The following is an 11,472-nucleotide window of genomic DNA, read 5'->3' as shown; positions in this document are numbered from 1 at the left end:
GTGAAACCCAGTAAACACAACACCTATCATACTCTAACAATGACTGACCCTGTAAGATAAACATACACGCTATTATCATCACAACCGACGACTGACAAGCGCAGTAAAACAACACGCTAGTAGCATACTACTATGACTGACGCCAGTAAAACTAGTAGAATCCCCATCCTACTACATACTCCAACTGACGATGACTGACCCAGTTAAAAGCAAATATGCACATTTCATCACTGCACCATCCGATGTATGTGACAATAAAACCTTTTTTAATTGTATCATACGCTCTTTCACATAACACCTGGTGTGCCGTTGCAGCTGCCAGCTACACCACACTAGGCATTTCCAGCAGGGGTCAGTAGAGCACCAGGTCTGTCTCAGCTCCAGATGGACAACACTAGTGATGTAACACTGTCTGTCACCTCGGTGAGGAATCTCTACAACATCGGCGAAAAGGAGGGGAAACGAGGACGGAACAGGAATATTTCCCAGAAACTGAGGAACCCTCTGACACACACACAGAGAGACAGAGCGAGAGAGACAGAGCGAGAGAGACAGAGCGAGACAGACAGAGCGATAGAGACAGAGCGAGAGAGACAGACAGAGCGAGACAGACAGAGCGAGAGAGAAGCACGGTAACTTACGAGGAGAGGACGATGGCCACTGCGTCGTTCATGACACTCTCTCCAAACAGCAGGGCATAAAGATCCACATCTGCATGGAGCTCATTGAAGATGGCCAGCACCGTCACTGAAATACACACACACACACACACACGCTTAAGAGAGTTGGGGAGCAACGTGTTGCTTGCCAGGATGTACCATGACCATCCTTGTAGTGAACTAGGAGGGATGATATGTTAAGGACGGACTGCAGAGGTATGCTCCTGGAGGTCTGTAGAGGGAGCCCTCCACTGGGATGAGGTGGGGAGGAGCTCCAGTGCCTACCTGGGTCAGTGGCAGAGACGATGGCGCCAAAGAAAAGACAGTCTGTGTAGTAGAACTTGTTAGTCAGCTGCCCTAGGAACTGCATCAGCTTCACCACGCCATACATCAGGTTTCTGAAGAGAGGAGAGGAAGAGTTCCAACCCAGACATGATCTAAAATCAGCCCCAACAACACACTGACTCACCCAATGACGAAGCATGAGATAGCTGTTCCTAGGAAGGCATAGGTTATGATGGAGCCCAGGTTCCTGAAGAAGTGTCTCTGGAAAAAGACAAGGGATGTTATAATCGATAGGCTACATCATAGAATGTAGAGAGGTCAGTGTGTGATCTACATGGGCATTAAATAAACATGTATTTCTGTGCCATTGATATGTCAGTCAGCCCCACAAGAGGGCCTTGGTGTGCAGGGAGAGGGTTGCCTGTCATCTCCCCTCACAAGAGGGCCTTGGTGTGCAGGGAGAGTGTTGCCTGTCATCTCCCCCCACAAGAGGGCCTTGGTGTGCAGGGAGAGGGTTGCCTGTCATCTCCCTCAGGAGAGCAACTTGCAGTCTCTCTTCTGGGTCCCTTCTAGCCACCAGCCATTGGTGACCTGGTCACTCCCTCTATAACAGACCCTCCTCCTCATGGGAGTGTGACTGGACTGGCAGGAGAACACAGAACAGTCTAACAAGAAGCTCACCTTTTAGTAGGTACATTTCTATGGCAATGAAACATTCAGAACGGACCTTCTCTGGGGCAGGCTAACTAAGGGCCAACTCCATTTATCCTACATTCAGAACGACCTGCTCTGGGGCAGGCTAACTAAGGGCCAACTCCATTTATCCTACATTCAGAACGGACCTGCTCTGGGGCAGGCTAACTAAGGGCCAACTCCATTTATCCTACATTCAGAACTGACCTGCTCTGGGGCAGGCTAACTAAGGGCCAACTCCATTTATCTACATTCAGAACGGACCTGCTCTGGGCAGGCTAACTAAGGGCCAACTCCATTTATCCTACATTCAGAACTGACCTGCTCTGGGGCCGAGGCTAACTAAGGGCCAACTCCATTTATCCTACATCAGAACTGACCTGCTCTGGGGCAGGCTAACTAAGGGCCAACTTAGTTAGCCTCCAGTCCAGGCTCTGTCTCAGCGGTCTAAGACACTAGAGATCCTGGTTCCAGTCCAGGCTCTGCTCAGTGGTCTAAGACACTAGAGATCCTGGTTCTAGTCCAGGCTCTGTCTCAGCGGTCCAAGACACTAGAGATCCTGGTTCCAGTCCAGGCTCTGTCTCAGTGGTCTACAGACACTAGAGATCCTGGTTCCAGTCCAGGCTCTGTCTCAGGGTCTAAGACACTAGAGATCCTGGATTCTAGTCCGGCTCTGTCCTCAGGCGGTCTAAGACATTGCACTCTCAGTGCTAGACTGTGTTACTACAGATCCTGTCGTTCAGGTAGTCCAGCGCTCAGATCCTGGTTCGTGCTTCCAGGCCATGATCCTGGTTCGTGTCCAGGCTCAGGATCCGTGGCTTCGCGTGTCCAGGCTCAGATCCTGGTTCGTGTCCAGGCTCTGTCTCAGTGGTCTAAGATACTAGAGATCCTGGTTCGTGTCCAGGCTCAGATCCTGGTTCGTGTGTGGGCTCTGTCGCAGCTAGCCGCGACCGGGAGACCCATGGGGCGGCACACAGCGTCGTCCGGGTTAGGGGGGGGTTTTGCCGGCATAGATGTCCTTGTCCCATCGTGCACTAGCAACTCCTGTGGCGGGCAGGGCGCATGCATMCTGACACGGTCGCCAGCTGTACGGTGTTTCCTCCGACACATTGGTGTGGCTTCTGGGTTAAGCTGGCATTGTGTCAAGAAGCAGTGCGGCTTGGTTGGGTTGTGTTTCGGTGGACGCACGGCTCTTGACCTTCGCCTCTCCCGAGTCCGTACGGGAGTTGCAGCAATGAGACTAACTACCAATTGGATACCACGAAATTGGGGAGAAAACGGGGTGAAATAAAATAGTTATTATTGTATCACAACACATTTAGTAACCACAGCATTTGCTTTCCAAACTGTACATTTTTCACACAATCGTATTTTTCAGTGTCCCACTGACACCTGGAAGCAATCATAGACATATCATCCATAGACTCCAGGTCATCTACAAGGCTATGCTAGGTAAAGTGCCGCCTTATCTCAGTTCACTGGTCACGATGGCTACACCCACCCGTTCTCTGCTGCCTGCGACTGGAACGAATTGCAAAAATCTCTGAAGTTGGAGACTTTTATCTCCCTCAACAACTTTAAACATCTGCTATCTAAGCAGCTAACCGATCGCTGCAGCTGTACATAGTCCATCGGTATATAGCCCACCCAATTTACCTACCTCACCCCCATACTGTTTTTATTTATTTACTTTTCTGCTCTTTTGCACACCAGTATCTCTACTTGCACATGATCATCTGATGATTTATCACTCCAGTGTTATGGGTTGTTTAAGCACTGACTCGCCCATGGGTTGTTTAAGCATTGTATCAAGTTGTGTTAGTCATACAGTGCATTCGGAATGTATTCAGACACATTGAATTTTTCCACTTTGTTACGTTACAACCTTATTCTAAAATGGATTCAATTGTTTTTTCCCCTCATCTACACACAATACTGCATAATGACAAAGCAAAAACTGGTTTATAGACATTTTTGCATATTTAAAAAAAAATGTAATATCACATGAGACATCAGACCCTTTACTCGGTACTAAACTCAGAAAAAAAAGAAGCGTCCCTTTTTCAGGACCTTGTCTTTCAAAGATAATTCGTGAAAACTAAAAATAACTATACAGATCTTCATTGTAAAGGGTTTAAACACTGTTTCCCATGCTTGTTCAATGAACCATAAACAATTAATGAACAAGCACCTGTGGAACGGTCTTTAAGACACTAACAGCTTACAGACGGTAGGCAATTAAGGTCACAGTTATGAAAACTTAGGACACTAAAGAGGCCTTTCTACTGACTCTGAAAAACACCAAAAGAAAGATGCCCAGGGTCCCTGCTCATCTGCGTGAACGTGCCTTAGGCATGCTGCAAGGAGGCATGAGGACTGCAGATGTGGCCACGGCAATGAATTGCAATGTCCGTACTGTGAGATGCCTTAAGGACAGAGCTACAGGGAGACAGGACGGACAGCTGATCGTCCTCGCAGTGGCAGACCACGTGTAACAAAACCTGCACAGGATAGGTACATCCGAACATCACACCTACGGGACAAGTACAGGATGCAACAACAACTGCCCGAGTTACACCAGGAACGCACAACCCCCCATCAGTGCTCAGACTGTCCGCAATAGGCTGAGAGAGGCTGGACTGAGGCTTGTAGGCCTGTTGTAAGGCAGGTCCTCACCAGACATCACCGGCAACAACGTCGCCTATGGGCACAAATCCACCGTCGCTGGACCAGACAGGACTGGCAAAAAGTGCTCTTCACTGACGAGTCGCGTTTTGTCTCACCAGCGGTGATGGTCGGATTCGCGTTTATCGTAGAAGGAATGAGCGTTACACCGAGGCCTGTACTCTAGAGTACTCTAGAATTTGGAGGTGGAGGGTCCGTCATGGTCTGGGGCGGTGTGTCACAGCATCATCGGACTGAGCTTGTTGTCATTGCAGGCAATCTCAACGCTGTGCGTTACAGGGAAGACATCCTCCTCCCTGATGTGGTACCCTTCCTGCAGGCTCATCCTGATATGACCCTCCAGCATGACAATGCACCAGCCGTACTGCTCGTTCTGTGCGTCATTTCCTGCAAGACAGGAATGTCAGTGTTCGCCATGGCCAGCGAAGAGCCCGGATCTCAATCCCATTGAGCACCTCTGGGACCTGTTGGATCGGAGGGTGAGGGCTAGGGCCATTCCCCAAGAAATGTCTGGGAACTTGCAGGTGCCTTGGTGGAAGAGTGGGGTAACATCTCACAGCAAGAACTGGCAAATCTGGTGCAGTCCATGAGGAGGAGATGCACTGCAGGACTTAATGCAGCTGGTGGCCACACCAGATACTGACTGTTACTTTTGATTTTGACCCCCCTTGTTCAGGACACATTATTCAATTTATGTTAGTCACATGTCTGTGGAACTGTTTCAGTTTAGGTATCATGTTGTTGATTCTTATGTTTATACAAATATTTACACATGTTAAGTTTGCTGAAAATAAACGCAGTTGACAGTGAGAGGACGTTCTTTTTTGCTGAGTTTATGTTGAAGCACCTTTGGCACGATCACAGCAAATGAGTCTTCTTGGGTATGATGCTACAAGCTTGGCACACCTGTATTTGGGAAGTTTCTCCCATTCTTCTCTGCAGATCCTCTCAAGCTCTATCAGGTTGGATGGGGAGCGTCGCTGCACAGCTATTTTCAGGTCTCTCCAGAGATGTTTGATCGGGTTCAAGTCCAGGCTCTAGCTGGGCCACTCAAGGACATTCAGAGACTTGTCCTGAAGCCACTCCTGTATTGTCTTTGCTGTGTGCTTAGGATCGTTGTCCTGTTGGAAGGTGAACCTTTGCCCCAGTCTGAGGTCCTGAGCAGGTTTTCATCAAGGATCTCTCTGTAGAGTCAGGAATTCCCCAGGGTAGCTGTTTAGGCCCCTTGCTTTTTCCAATTTTTACTAACGACATGCCACTGYCTTTGAGTAAAGCCAGTGTCTATGTATGCGGATGACTCAACACTACACACGTCAGCTACTACAGCGACTGAAATGACTGCAACACTTAACAAAGAGTTGCAGTTAGTTTCAGTGGGTGGCAAGGAATAAGTTAGCCCTAAATATTTCAAAAACTAAAAGCATTGTATTTAGAACAAGCACTCACTAAACCCTAAACTTCAACTAAATCTAATAAACTAATAAATAATGTGGAAATTGAGCAAGTTGAGATGGCTAAACTACTTGGAGTAACACTAGATTGTAAACTGTCATGGTCAAAACATATTGATGCAGCAGTAGCTAAGATGGGGGAGAAGTCTGTCTATAATAAAGTGATGCTCTGCCTTCTTAACAGCACTATCAACAAGGCAGGTCCTACYGGCCCTAGTTGTCGCACCTTGACTACTGTTCAGTCGTGTGGTCAGGTGCCACAAAAAAGGACTTCGGAAAATTGCAATTGGTTCAGAACAGGGCAGCACGGCTGGCCCTTGGATGTACACAGAGAGCTAATATTAATAATATGCATGTCAATCTCTCCTGGCTGAAAGTGGAGCAGCTAATAGCGATCCATAATAAATACAAATACTTTGCTCCGTTCATCTTTCCCTCGATCCTGACTAGTCTCCCAGTCCCTGCAGCTGAAAAACATACCCACAGCATGATGCTGCCGCCACATTGCTTCACCATAGGGATGGTTCCAGGTTTCCTTCAGACGTGACGCTTGGCATTCAGGCCAAAGAGTTCAATCTTGGTTTCATCAGACCAGAGAATCTTGTTTCTCATGGTCTGAGAGTCTTTAGGTGCCTTTTGGCAAACCCCAAGCTGGCTGTCATGTGCCTTTTACTGAGGAGTGGCTTCTGTCTGGACACACCATGAAGGCCTGATTGGTGYAGTGCTGCAGAGATGGTTGTCCTTCTGGAAGGTTGTCCCATCTACACAGAGGGAACTCTACAGCTCTGTCAGTGACCATCAGGTTCTTGGTCACCGTCCTGACAATTTCCCTTCTCCCCCGATTGCTCAGTTTGGCCGGGRGGCCAGCTCTAGGATGAGTCTTTGATGGTTCCAAACTTCTTCCATTTAAGAATGATGGAGGCCACTGTGTTCTTGGCAACCTTCAATGCTGCAGACATTTTTTGGTACCCTTCCCCAGATCTGTGCCTCGACACAATCCTGTCTCGGAGCGCTAGGGACAATTCCTTCGACCTGTTTGCCTTTCCAAATCATGTCCAATCAATTGAATTTACCACAGGTGGACTCCGATCAAGTTGTCGAAACATCTCAAGATGATCAATGGAAACAGGATGCACTGGAGCTCAACTTCGAGTCTCATAGCAAAAGATCTGAATACTTATGCAAATAGGTATTTCCGCATTAACACATTTGTTTTCCTGTTTTCGCCTTGTCATTATTGGGTATTGTGTGTAGATTGATGTGATTTTTWAAAATCTATTTTAGAATGAGGCTGTAACGTAACAAAATATGGAAAAAGTCAAGGGGTCTAAATACATTCCGAAGGCACTGTATGTACGGGATATGCCTGGTATACATCGTCTAACGAAATGCTTACTTGCAGGCCAGTATCAGAGAGTACCAGTCTGATATGTGTCTTTACAGCAGTCCCACAGGCCAGTATCAGAGAGTACCAGTCTTGATATGTCCTTCACAGCCGTCCACAGGCAGTATCAGAGAGTACCAGTCTGATATGTGTCCTTCACAGCCGTCCACAGGCCAGTATCAGAGAGTACCAGTCTGATATGTCTCTTCACAGCAGTCCCACAGGCCAGTATCAGAGAGACAGTCTCGATATGTGTCCTTCACAGCCGTCCCACAGCCAGTATCAGAGAGTACCAGTCTGATATGTGTCCTCTACAGCAGTCAGACAGGCCAGTATCAGAGAGTACCAGTCTGATATGTGTCCTCACAGCAGTCAACAGGCCAGTATCAGAGAGTACCAGTCTATATGTCCTCACAGCCGCCCACAGGCCAGTATCAGAGATACCAGTCTGATATGTGTCCTTCACAGCCGTCCCACAGCCAGTATCAGAGAGTACCAGTCTGATATGTGTCCTTCACAGCAGTCAGACAGGCCAGTATCAGAGAGTACCAGTCTGATATGTCCTTCACAGCCGTCCCACAGGCCAGTATCAGAGAGTACCAGTCTGATATGTCCTTCACAGCCGTCAGACAGGCCAGTATCAGAGAGTACCAGTCTGATATGTCCTTCACAGCAGTCAGAAGCCAGTATCAGAGAGTACCATCTGATATGTCCTTCACAGCAGTCAGACAGGCCAGTATCAGAGAGTAACCAGTCTGATATGTCCTTCACAGCAGTCCCACAGCCAGTATCAGAGAGTACCAGTCTGATATGTCCTTCACAGCCGTCCCACAGGCCAGTATCAGAGAGTACCAGTCTGATATGTCCTTCACAGCAGTCCCACAGGCCAGTATCAGAGAGTACCAGTCTGATATGTGTCCTTCACAGCGTCCCACAGGCCAGTATCAGAGAGTACCAGTCTGATATTCCTCCACACACCAGCGTTATCCGGGTTAGGGGAGCGGTTTGGCCACTAGCGTCGTCGGGTTTAGGGGAGGGTTTGGGCCCAGCGTGCGTCTGGGGAGGGTTTGGCCCAGCGTCGTCTGGGTTAGGGGAGGTTTGGTCCCAGCGTCGCCAGGTTAGGGAGGGTTTGGCGCCAGCATCGTCGGGTTAGGGAGGGTTGGCCCAGCGTCGTCCGGTTAGGGGAGGGTTTGCCCAGCGTCGTCCGGGTTAGGGAGGTTTGGCCCAGCGTCGCCAGGTTAGGAGGTTTGTCCCAGCGTCGTTCGGGTTAGGGAGGTGTGTCCCAGCGTCGTTCGGTTAGGGGGGGTTTGCCCAGCGTCGTCTGGGTTAGGGAGGGTGTTGGCCAGCGTCGTCGGTTAGGGAGGTTTGCCCCAGCGTCGCCAGGTTAGGGAGGGTTTTCCCAGCGTCGTTCGGTTAGGGAGGGTTTGGCCCAGCGTCGTCGGTTAGGGGAGGTTTGCCAGCGTCCGTGGTAGGCGAGATGCGTTTGCCCAGCGCGCCAGGTTAGGGGAGGGTTTGTCCCAGCGTCGTCGGGTTAGGGGAGGGTTTGGCCCAGCGTCGTCCAGGGTTAGGGGAGGGGAGGTTTGCCCAGGTTTCGTCCGAGTTAGGGGACGGTTTGTCCAGTGCGCCGGTTAGGGAGGTTGGTGCTGTCGCAGCGACGTTGGTTTGGCAGTCGGGTTAGGTTTGCAGTAGCAGTCATGTAATAGAATTGTTCTTAACCGACTTGCCTCGTTAAATAAAAAGTTTTTAAAAAAAATACAGAATACAAATACAAATGTTTAAAGCTGTCACTTACCTTTTTGAGACTATATCCAGCATGGAAAAATGATTGGAGGTACAGATATTGAGAATACTTCAGGGTCAAAGTAACCTGTACATTTAGGAGAAAAACATGCATGTTAACAGATCAATCATAAACAAGTTGCTATTAGCCTGATGACAAAAGAGGTTACATTGTAAAGCACTGCCAACAAGGGCTGCTTGTGATCAAATACCTAGCGAGCCTGGACTGTACAGACAACGACAATTTAGGATGCAGAGGATGACATGGAAATGGGTTTGACTGTACTCTGAAAATGATTTCAGGATGCCTTTCGACAAGTTCAAGCTGTGTTTAGTCAGTATGTGGGGGAGGGTTATTACAGTTCAGTTGTTTCAGTCAGTAGTTGGGGGGGGGTTATACAGTGCAGTAGTTGGGGGGGGGTTATACAGTCAGTAGGGGGGGGGTTATACAGTTCAGTAGTTGGGGGGGGGGGTTATACAGTTCAGTAGTTGGGGGGGGGGGTTATACAGTTCAGTAGTTTGGGGGGGGGGGGGAGGGTTAACAGTTCAGTAGTTGGGGGGGGGTATACAGTTCAGTAGTTGGGGGTTATACAGTTCAGTTGTGTTTAGTCAGTAGGTGGGGGGGTTATACAGTTCAGTTGTGTTTAGTCAGTAGTTGAGGGGTTATCATACTATATTAGTGTGCAGCATATCATTCTGTTCCAACATTGGTGTGTGTGTGTGTTGGTGTGTGATGTTACCTTACGCAGCATGTCATTCTGCTCCACGTTGTGTATCTCCCTCGAGTTGATCTCTCCTTTCAGCGTGTACTCAAAGAACTTCCCACTGACGTTCAGTAGGAGCGTACTGACTGGCCCCTCCTCAAGAGAACAGCTGGGAGGAGTTTTTTTGTGGTAGCTGGTGGCTGGGATTCCATAACGCAGGATCACACCTACCAACAGTCCTGGGAAKGAGAGAGAGAGAGAGAGGGCGAGAGAGAGAGGGAGCGAGAGAGAGAGAGGGCGAGAGAGAGGAAGGGAAGGCGAGAGAGAGAGAGGGAGGGCGAGAGAGAGAGAGATATATACCGAGGATAGAATATCTTTACACTGCCAAAATTTCTTAAACCGGGTTGGAGGTGGCTTATGGTAGAGAAATTGACATTCAATTCTCTGGCAACCGTTCTGGTGGACATTCCTACACTCAACATGTCAATTGCACAATCCCTCAAAACATCTGTGGCATTGTGTTGTGTGACAAAACCGCCTTTTATTGTCCCCAGCACAAGTTGCACCTGTGTAATGATCATGTTGTTTAATCAGCTTCTTGATATGCCACACATGTCAGGTGGATGGATTATCTTGGCAAAGGAGGAATGCTCACTAACAGGGATGTAAACTAATTTGAGCACAACATTTGAGAGAAATAAGCTTTTTGTGCAAATGGAACATTTCTGGGATATTTTATTTCAGCTTATTATTACTAGCTACATTATTTATTATTATTATTACGAACTACATTATTATTATTACTAGCTACATTATTTATTATTATTATTATTACTGCTTAAGTCAGTATTAGGCATAGAGTCAGACATGTCTCAGCAACAAACGGCAGCTGCGTCTGTCTGTCTGTCCTCCAGCTAAGACCAGCTGGTGACGGTGTGCAGGGCATCTCAAAGAGGGCCAGGCTCACACACAGACTACGCAGAGAGATAGACGGACAGATTCTGGTCCCCTAGGCAACCCCAGCGGGCTGTGGCAACCATCCTACTAATGACACCTAAGAGGCATATGCCATGTGAAACGGTTTCTATTTCTGACAATATGTGTTATTCTCCTGCAACATGGTGCTTGACTAGGACTGAATTAGGTGCTGGTGGTCATTTTATCCAATATTCTATCAGGAACTCAAGCAGTAGAAAATTGGATGTCCCGGGAACTCAGTTGTGGTGAGTTCCTGCCCAAGTAAAGCACAAATGTTGTCCCGATGTCCACATAAGGATGCTATCACAGAACAGACTACAATTCACCTACAAATAGGCCTAGCAGTGAGAGAGATGAGGTGTAACTAACACTCAAATGAAGGGTTTACCAGGTGACTTTCATGAGGTTTGGATGCCTTGTATTGAATACAGTAAGACAGAAGGAGTACAGTAACTCTTAGGATGCTATGGTCTGTCCCTGGGGCTCTACCGTCCTGTGAATTGTCTCTGTCCCTGGGGCTCTACCGTCCTGTGAATTGCCACTGTCCCTGGGGCTCTACCGTCCTACCAAGAGAGAGATTGTGAAATTGCACTGTCGCCTGGGGCTCTACCGTCCTGTGTGAATTGCCACTGTCGCCTGGGCTCTACCGTCCTGTGAAATTGGTCTTCTGTCGCTGGGGTCTACCGTCCTGTGAATTGTCTCTGTTCCCTGTGGGCTCTACCGGTCCTGTGAATTGTCACTTCTGTCCCTGGGGCTCTACCGTCTGTGAATTGTCACTCTGTCCTGGGGCTCTACCGTCCTGTGAATTGTCACTCTGTCCTGGGGCTTATACACCGTCCTGTTTGGCTGTGTCG

General features: G+C 48.5%; 1 protein-coding gene across 1 annotated transcript in view; it reads right to left on the bottom strand.

Annotated features, from left to right (window-relative positions):
- Window positions 1-11,472, bottom strand: part of LOC112071691 (sodium/hydrogen exchanger 7-like) — a 46,688-nt gene that overhangs the window by 30,838 nt on the left and 4,378 nt on the right. Inside the window, 6 exon segments of the mRNA XM_024139129.2 lie at window positions 642-747; window positions 945-1,057; window positions 1,129-1,205; window positions 8,950-8,976; window positions 8,978-9,020; window positions 9,672-9,879. Of these exon segments, the coding sequence (XP_023994897.2) occupies window positions 642-747; window positions 945-1,057; window positions 1,129-1,205; window positions 8,950-8,976; window positions 8,978-9,020; window positions 9,672-9,879 (574 nt within the window).

The sequence above is a fragment of the Salvelinus sp. IW2-2015 genome, unplaced genomic scaffold (assembly GCF_002910315.2).
Source record: "Salvelinus sp. IW2-2015 unplaced genomic scaffold, ASM291031v2 Un_scaffold1683, whole genome shotgun sequence".
Lineage (NCBI taxonomy): Eukaryota > Metazoa > Chordata > Actinopteri > Salmoniformes > Salmonidae > Salvelinus > Salvelinus sp. IW2-2015.
Note: the sequence above shows the minus strand (reverse complement) of the source record. Positions and strands in the feature narration are given on the sequence as shown.